Raw genomic sequence first — 10,030 nt, 5'->3', positions numbered from 1 at the left:
TGTCTTTGCAGGAAAGCGATCTGAGGTGGGCACAGCCATTTGAGCTGAGAAAGATCATTGTGCAAACCAGAGAAGATGTGGAGCCGAAGAAGAAGGCCAAGGCCGAGAATGCAATCTTCTACATTTCCTTCAAAACCCGTGGCGGCCGTAACTACAATGCTATCATAAGGAGAACAATGGATGGAACGCCAGATCATATGTCGCTTGAAGTCAAGTGTTTTAAGATGTGAAAAGTCCACCATTATCTATCAATCAAATGTTGTTTCATATCGTCCCATTATGTATTCTGAGGTCTTTCTTTGAAGAAAGTACTATGGATGGAGCGTTGAATAAGTTTGTCTGGTGTCTTTCATGATATTATTATGTATCGCGTGGTCTTTGAATAATTTTATGTGTGTTTAGTCTTTGTCTTTCAAGACATTATGGCATAGACATTATGGAATGTTGTGGTCTTTGAATAACTTTTATGTGAGTTACGTGTGTTTTTGTGTTCGTTCGTGTTATCTTAATGTATAGCAAATGTAAGCATTTGGTCAGGCGCATGAAGAACGCGTAGTGCGCGTTTCACCAATTTGGCAAGGTTATAGAGAGTAGAGACCACATTTTGAGCAAAATGAGCTAGCCAATGCTCGTCTGAAAATGTTGTCGTTTTGAGTTTAGTTTGTTTTTGGTCTTCCAAATTCCAGTTCTCTCCATATAACCGTATGTTGCTTTCATTTACAATATATTACTATTAAGCTCAAATAAACACGAACACAAAACTCACATAATAAGATATTTAATAAACTACTTTTTTAGAAACATCTAACATTATTATAAAAAAAAACAATATATGCTTTTACTAAAAATAAGAAAACTTCACCCAAAAAAACTTAAAATAATAAAAATAGGAATTAATAAAAATAATTAAAACTGCAAGGAAGATATTTCCTTTGTTGGGTTCATTTAGGGTTTTGTTGGGTCTGTTGTTCTATTTTCTTTTTTTTGGTTTTAATAAATGAGATGATAAGCATTTAAAAAAAAAGTTCATTTTGGGTTTTTTTGCTGGTGTCTTAGTATATGGATTCAGTAAAATTTGAATTTACAATTATGTTTTTAACTAGATTTTAACCCGCGATACACTACGGGACAATATTTTCCTGAAAACATTCTCTTAGCAAAAGGCCCTCCATAGTGTACACGCTAAACACGTTCATCTCCTAAGAAAGAAAAAATAGTAATTCAGTACCATAATGTTAAAAAGTTACAAATTGTTATATGTATAGAATAAGCACGAACTCATTATTACCTTGTCATGAGTTTTCATTTAGCCGACATTAACTACCTCACCAATGACATCTACAAAAACAAATATTGATTTAGGAATATAATAAATTGATTCTTGCAAAAAAAAGGAAAAATACATATAAACTAATGAAAACGAATATGATACATACAAAAACTACTAATATAAAGCTTCCTCCATGGTGTATGCTAAAACCATTTCTATAGTTTCTGCGGAATAAATTGTATATTGCTTCCTAGAATGAATAATTTTCACTTGTGATAGTAGTGATTGTGTCAACCATTGGAGAAGGTCTGCTAGGAAAGAGAGGAATGAAACTAAAAGGTATGGTGATTAGACCTTTGAATACTACCGTTATTTATAGGAAGAATTTACGTATCAACAATTTGGTAAAATACTGTTTGTATATTTTAGGGTATATTCTTCAAATATCCAATTAATGACAATATTGATATTGTTAACAGGTGTAATTAATTGTCGGTTTTTAGTATAATTTGAATTAGGGAATTTAAGAAGTAGTTATGGTTGTTTTCCAAATTTGCAACCAAGATTGCTATTTTTTTAGTATATTGATGAGATTGTTTAGCGTAATGATTGGCTTAGTTTTCGTGATATCTTTTAAGTAATTGATGAAATTGATTAACGTAATGATTGACTTAGTAGTGGTGACAGAGAGGTAAATTAGTATTTGGAAAACAACCATATCCCAACTAATGTCGTTTTTATACGTCCTTTATAAATGTTTGTAGTCCATAAAAGAATATGAAACCCATTTAAAGCCCACTTTTTTGTCAAGTATATCCGATTGTCGAATTTCGGGTTTGTTTTGAAACAAAACCCTATTCAAGAAACACTAAAGTCATTTTTGACCTTCTCGCAGATGTTTGTAGCTGTTGGCATCAGGGGCATTTTCGTCCGAAGTGTAAGTTGTATTTCTCTTTTACTAATATAGGGATATAGGGATTAATGACATGATATAACATTCAAAACACACAAAACAGCTTATGATCAATGATACTAATGACTACTGAATGAATCCACCCTCATAAGAAAAGACACGGATGATCATAGAAACCACATAAACAGAGAACAGCCATAACTAAAACTTAAATCAATGATCTATTTACACCCATTTGAGTCACCCAAATAATCCAATATATAGACAGATTTGATGACCAGTTATGCAATCTTTTTTTTTTTCCTTGGGTTTGTGGCTGATAATTCTTTATGAGGACCAGGAAATCCTGTTTCAGTTGATGAAATTGAGGAGAACGGTGATGAAAATTTGTCTGAGGACTTACTATGAGAAAAACTATGAACGTGGAGTATTTAACTGTCTGGCGTTTACCTGAGGATTCCATTGCTGCAGTTTGTCACACATGCCACTCCAAAGTACGCTTTCCTCACATGGTTGGTAGTAAAAAAACAGAGTCGCAACAGGTGACAAACTGCAGCAATGGAATCCTCAGGTAAACGCAAGCTGCATCCTCTGCAATCATCCGCAAGAAACAACAGAGCATCTTTTTTTCCAATGTTCATATTCAAAGCTGGTGTGGGAAGGGTTAGTACAAAAGTTACTTGCTGATAAATACACAAGCCATTGGAGAGAAGTCATCACTCTTCTCACCGGTAATGCTCTGAATAAAACACACAAGTTCATCTTGGGTTATGCTCTCCAAACTACCATCTGCTCGCTTTGGAGAGAAAGAAACGGACGACGGCATGGAGAAAGTTGTTTAACGCCAGAGCACTTGATCAAGCTAATAGACAAGAATGTTCGAAACCGACTCAGCACACTACCATGTGGCCAAGATAAATCCATCCAAATTTGGTTTGCAGCAAGATTCTACTGAATAATTTTATATCAAACTGTTTAAAGTTTTTTCAAACATAAACTTTGTAAAACGTTTATTTTTCTTTTGAATATAATTTAACATTAAATTCAAAAAAAAAAAAAAAAAAAAAAAAACAAACTGAATTTAGTTTCAGGCCGGCTTCCAAATACATAAGGCTCTCAAAATCATCCAAACAACCCCTATAACAATCATCCAAACACATAAGTCATAACAGTCGTCCGTAAAGAGCCGCGTTTAGAGAACATGGGTAATCGTATTAAAAGACAAGGGGTTTTATACGATGCTTCTCTAAATTGATATTTTACTCTAAGCTAGTTCCTCGAGTGTTTCTTCTTTGTAATTTTCTATTTCCAATAAATATTTGTTGGTGTTATAAGTTGTAANAAAAAAAAAAAAAAAAAAAAAACTGTCTGGTGTGTTGTGCTGCGACTGATAAGAATATGATCAAAAGATTCAAACACTGTCATGGAGTTGTTCAACATTGCATTAAAGTACCGATAATGAAGATACGAGCTCAAAAGGCTTTTGCTTCACTAGAACTAGTTACAGCTGTCTGAGGTTGATCTTGTTACAGCTATGTTCATCAAGCAAGATATCGTTTGTTGATGCTAAATTATACATTACATCTAGTTCAGGTTGCTCTGCGAACAACCAAGAAGAACATACTTAGGCTTGGGAGAGTTACAATGCTTTGCTCAGCAACTCTTTGCCTGAGGAGTTTCAGTATTACAAGCCAAGAGGAAGAGAGCTTCTAGTCATCACATGATGCCTTTAGATCTGCTTTACCACACGGATTTGCATGGGAAATACTCTCTGGACTCAGGACCGCCTGTTATATATAGCCTTCAAGTTTAGACACTGGGGATATTTCACAAGAAACTTTCAAAGGTCACGCTCCTACTAGGGGAATGTTCAATTCCTGGGTCTAGAAATTCTAAGGGTATGTCTGAAGCAAAAAATTTGTGTCCCTCCTTATAATCTTTAAATGGTTGAAAACTCTAGCATCATTGATTCACTTACTTCTAGAGGTTCTCTACAGGTTGATGAATCGCTCAGAGCAGAGGTGATTGAGATTTTACTATGATCCAGGAGAGCTGTTCGGGGGCCTACTCAAGGGACCTCCTATGTCAGAGACCAAGACCACATACAGTGGAGACAACACTGCAGATTAACAAAGCTGCCCATTCACACACTAAAAGAAAATTTAATGATCTATGAATGTCTATCGTCGGAATAACGTTGGTTATATTAGAAAATAATTGCAGAACGAAGTACCCTTTATGTTAGGCGTCAGAATGATAGTACATATAAATTACAGCAAGAACTACAATAAGGAAGTTAATTTACCTGACCAATTTCTAGCAGACCTCAACCTTTGCATCAACCCTTTCTGACCGTCATCCATGAGAACCCGCCGTTCAACATTTCTGTACAAAATTCATCATCAAGTTTCAACCATAAGACCTGAAAACAGAGAAAAAACCAAAAGAAGACTTAGAGAAAATGAAAAATGTATAGCTCACCGTCTGACAGAAGAAAGTTAATGAAATAATTATCATTCTCTAATATACAGTAGTGTGTATTCCTTGTGATAATATGAGATGGGCAGCTGAGAAAATGACACCTGGAACAAGATAATATCAAGATTCAACCTGCAAAAACACATTTTGTCAACGTTATCAGACGACTTCTACAATGTTTCAGGGCTAAGAATGTATCATTTTGGACACAAGGTTACAGATTTGCAGTCACTAGTTTTAAAAGAAAGCAAGAGTAACATGATTACCCTGGCAATAGCCTAGCAAGAGCGAGACAGGCAGCCATGGCTTGGTCACCCTCCTTTTGGGTAGCAAAATAATTGCCAAAACCTATCCAAGCAAGAGAATCTGGAAACACACAATAAGACACAGAACACAGGTAATTATGGTTGTAACATGGAAGTCATTTGAAAAATAGAACCCCGGGCTAAGAAGAAGGGATCACTTCACAGAAGAAAAAAACACAAGAGAAACCAACAGAGATATAGGGCAAGAGACCAGATAGTTACCTTGCGCTTCTCTCTTGTAGAACCTCGACTATAACAAACAACAGGGTATTAGGCTTGAAACGTAGATGCTAGCTCACTAGGAAGATCAGGGATATTACAGTTAGCCTGCAAAATTCAAAAACATGGCAAAAACGCACCATCACTAGTATGATGTAACATGTTGAAAAACAAATCTAATAAAGATTAATAGCTAATAATTTAAACATTTATGCACAATTTTTTGTTGTTGTTGTTGTTGTTGTTTTCATTTTTATGTTTTTCCAAAGCTATTTGCCTATTTCGTTTTAAAACGGTAGGAGTGAGAGCATAAGTGTTTGGTACTCATGACTCTTTCCTCCAAATTCTCAAGTGCCTCGTCTTTTTCTACTCAAGGAAATAAAATAAAATCAAAGGAAAATCAATACAGAAGGCAATATCATTAATTACCTATGGACCTAGAATAGTGTTACATACCACAGCTTACCTCTCAAAACTTGCCGTTGAAATCCAACAATTCCTTGGTTGTCCATGCCATAGACTCTTTTCATCGCATCATCCGGCTTTATATCTGGACCAAGCAAGATGTCTCTGTTTACAAAGTTTCACATATTCAAAGCAGAGACCACCTGATTTGTTTTGATCTCCAATTCCCAACCATATCCTTGCGACGATTCATCTCGTTATCAGAACTGTTAGCAATTGCATACACATAAGCAACGATGAAACATAGTGTTGTCCAATATGGGGAGTTCAACAGGCAACCATATTATAAATGGCTTACACATTCTGCTTCCCAGGAAGTCAGGAACCTTACTAATTATTTAAAGTATCATATGTAATTTAAATCGTCTTCAGGCAAATATACATTGATAGGGCCTATAAGGTTCAAGAACTCGTCGGAAAGCCACAACCTAGAAGCTAGTACACATATTAAGTCGGTTCTCAATAACCGAATGCCAATTAGGGTGATATTTGTGCCATGTACTTGTCGGCCACGTACAGCGCATTGTCCACTATTGAATAAGTGAATCAGCGACTCTACTTTGTTTCCTTTTATCAATAAATCCATACAAAACCAGATGCATGCTACATTATTTTAAATTTGTTAGTCCTAAAGAGTAGCAAACAAACTCACGAGTATCTATCTGAGAGATAAACCGCCCTCCATATCAGAGTGAACCTGGAACATAAGCAAACTTGTTAATACTTCTATCAGGCTTTAAAAATATAAATTCGATTCAGTCCCTACTCCTACATAAGCCTTACCAAATCTCATATAATTCCTACACAAGCTTAAACCAAACCGGCCATTTCTTATGAATTTAATTCAGTTAATAATCACGAGCTGTGTAAGTTACATTACCTTCTCCTAAAGACTTTCTTTTCTTGCCCCAGCATTTTAGTACCGAGAGTTTGTAAGAGCTGCCAGCATCGGAATGAATTTTCCGGCCAAAGCAAGATGCCAACTGGTCAGATTAAAAAGGTTCAACTTAGAACGTTAGTTATGTTTTCAACAAGCATTTATATATATATATATATATATATATATAAGATATGTATCCAACATGCATATATGTAAACAATATATAATAAAAGTGACCTGATGATAGACTCACCGATGGCACCGCCACATCAGCCCTTAATTCCAGTTAAGTTTTGTTGTAGAAAGCGAATTTACCGAGGAACTCCACAATGATTACCTGACAAACGAGTACAAGGCGGTTTTGATTTGATGTGGAAGGAAGAAGGGCTTATGAAATGTAAATTACAATATGTTTTAAGAGGGACCAAAATTAGTATTTACCTGGAGGAGAAGAGTTATTATATCCATGAAGAGACGATTCTTGATCACACCATAGAAGATCTGGTTCTCGACATGTTGGTTTTATATACGAAAAAGAATGACTCTGATTAAATAAAGGAAAAGATCTGTATACATAGCGGTAAAATAAATCATCCACTGAAAACAAAAAGAGACACAAATCATAAATGTCATATATCAGTACAGTATATCAGTATTAAAACAGGTGCAGAAAAGATAATGTACCTTGTGCAGCTCTGCACCATTGAAACGCCTTCGTTTTAGTAAACACGATAACCAGCTCCGATTGTCCCAAACCGGAAACAATGCCTGGTTCAATTTAATTTTGTTCCTTAACCGGAATCTTCTGATTGACCTAGAAGTACCCAGATCAGACCAACATACTACAGTTATGAATGAAACTTGTTCATTCTTCAAACAAGCAACGAGGAAAACAGATGGCATGCAATCAAGTGTTTACTGCACACATACAACTTTCTCTAGGGGTGAAAAGAAGAAGCTTTGTACCTGCTTAGAAACTTCCGTTGAAGCTTTTGAAGATGTCTCATGCAGAGTTGCTGGTTTGAAGATGTGTTTCCTGAAACGGTAAGAAAGTGAACCAAAAAAGGATTAGAATTGTTGGGTGCATTGAATGTAAATTCTATGATGAGCCATTCTTACGCATTGAGGCGGTGCAGCTTACCATTTTAAAATAAGCGGGTTAGAGAAGAATGGCTCATCATTTTGCTCAAAAGAGTTTAAAACCAATCTATTTTTGTGGTCTCTACTCTCTATAACCTTGCCAAATTGGTGAAACGCGCGCTATGCGCACTTCATGCAACATACCCTTGTCATCCAAACGATACCGTTTAAATTGTATAATCTATATACTGTATAATAATCAGACCTGGCCATATAGTACCACATAATAAAATCTAACTATCATGTGAAGATTAATCTTTTCAAGATTCGACAAAAGAAGGAGATCCGATCAAGAACGAAACAACATACACCTTTCCTCTCAAAACATTTATTCGCCAAATTAGTTTCGGTATTTCCTACAAAGTTATTGGGCCTTTAGGAAACAACATACTCTAGAAACATTATTTTATATCCCCCTCCACCCCCCCCCAACCACCAAATACAACCGACAAAGTTATTGGGCTTTTTAATTCATAAGACCCAAAATGAACTTCTTCTTTTTTAAACGCTTATCATCTCATTTATTAAAACCAAAAATAGAAAATAGAACAACAAACCCAATGAAACCCAAAATGAACCCAACAAAAGGAATACCTTCCTTGCTGTTTTAATTATTTTTATTAATTCCTATTTTTATTATTTTAAGTTTTTTTGGTGAAGTTTTATTATTTTTAGTAAAAGCATATATTGTTTTTTTAATAATAATGTTAGATGTTTCTAAAAAAATAGTTTAATAGATATCTTATTATGTGAGTTTTGTGTTCGTGTTTACTTGAGCTTAATAATAATATATAGTAAATGAAAGCAACGTGCTGTTATATGGAGAGGACTGGAATTTCGGAGACGAAAAACAAACTAAACTCAAACGACAACGTTTTCAGACGCGTCTTGGCTAGCTCATTTTGTTCAAAATAGATTAAAATCCATCGATTTTTGTGGTCTCTACTCTCTATAACCTTGCCAAATTGGTGAAACTCGTAGCCTCTTCATGCGCTAGACCCTTGTCATCCAAACAATACCGTTTAATTGTATAATCTATATACTGTATAATAATCAGGCATGGCCCATTTAGTACCACATAATAAAATCTAACTATCATGTGAAGGTTACTCTTTTCAAGATTCGACAAAAGAAGGAGATCCGATCAAGAACGAAACAACATATACATTTCCTCTCAAAAAGTTGATTCGCCAAATTAGTTTCGGGATTTCCTACAAAGTTATTGGGCTTTATAGGAAACAACATACTCTACAAACATTATTTTATACCCTCCCCCCTCCCACCGACAAAGTTGTTGGGCTTTTTATTTCATAAGACCCAAAATGAACTTTTTTTTTTAAATGCTTATCATCTCATTTATTAAAACCAAAAAAAAGAAAATAGAACAACAGACCCAACGAAACCCTAAATGAACCCAACAAAAGAAATATCTTCCTTGTAGTTTTAATTATTTTTATTAATTCCTATTTTTATTATTATAAGTTTTTTTGGTGAAGTTTTATTATTTTGTAAAAGCATATATTGTTTTTTTTTTATAATAATGTTAGATGTTTCTAAAAAAATTGTTTAATAAATATATTGTTAGATGTGAGTTTTGTGTCCGTGTTTACTTGAGCTTCATAGTAATATATTGTAAATGAAAGCAACATACGGTTATATGGAGAGAACTGGAATTTGGAAGACCAAAAACAAACTAAACTCAAACAACAACATTTTCAGACGAGCATTGGCTAGCTCATTTTGCTCAAAATAGTGTAAATCCATTCATTTTTGTGGTCTCTACTCTCTATAACCTTGCCAAATTGGTGAAACGCGCGCTACACGCTCTTCATGCGCCTGACCAAATGCTTACATTTGCTATACATTAAGATAACACGAACGAACACAAAAACACACGTAACTCACATAAAAGTTATTCAAAGACCACAACATTCCATAATGTCTTGAAAGACAAAGACTAAACACACATAAAAGTTATTCAAAGACCACGCGATACATAATAATATCTTGAAAGACACCAGACAAACTTATTCAACGCTCCATCCATAGTACTTTCTTCAAAGAAAGACCTCAGAATACATAATGGGACGATATGAAACAACATTTGATTGATAGATAATGGTGGACTTTTCACATCTTAAAACACTTGACTTCAAGCGACATATGATCTGGCGTTCCATCCATTGTTCTCCTTATGATAGCATTGTAGTTACGGCCGCCACGGGTTTTGAAGGAAATGTAGAAGATTGCATTCTCGGCCTTGGCCTTCTTCTTCGGCTCCACATCTTCTCTGGTTTGCACAATGATCTTTCTCAGCTCAAATGGCTGTGCCCACCTCAGATCGCTTTCCTGCAAAGACA

General features: G+C 35.0%; 1 protein-coding gene, 1 long non-coding RNA gene and 1 pseudogene across 2 annotated transcripts in view; all 3 read right to left on the bottom strand.

Annotated features, from left to right (window-relative positions):
- On the bottom strand, positions 3,649-5,642 carry LOC104721090. Its single transcript, XR_756902.2, has 5 exons — positions 5,189-5,642; positions 4,928-5,027; positions 4,489-4,793; positions 4,162-4,302; positions 3,649-3,999 (listed from the first exon to the last, which is right to left on the bottom strand). It is a non-coding gene; the product is annotated as an uncharacterized LOC104721090 (long non-coding RNA).
- LOC104721091 lies at positions 5,650-7,113 on the bottom strand (annotated as a pseudogene).
- Positions 9,988-10,030, bottom strand: part of LOC109127210 — a 2,272-nt gene continuing 2,229 nt past the window's right edge. Inside the window, exon 6 of the mRNA XM_019231732.1 lies at positions 9,988-10,019. Coding sequence (XP_019087277.1) covers positions 9,988-10,019 — 32 coding nt within the window. The remainder of the gene's footprint in view (positions 10,020-10,030) is intronic.

Source organism: Camelina sativa, chromosome 11 (assembly GCF_000633955.1).
Source record: "Camelina sativa cultivar DH55 chromosome 11, Cs, whole genome shotgun sequence".
NCBI lineage: Eukaryota > Viridiplantae > Streptophyta > Magnoliopsida > Brassicales > Brassicaceae > Camelina > Camelina sativa.
This window is presented reverse-complemented; position numbering and strand designations above follow the sequence as displayed.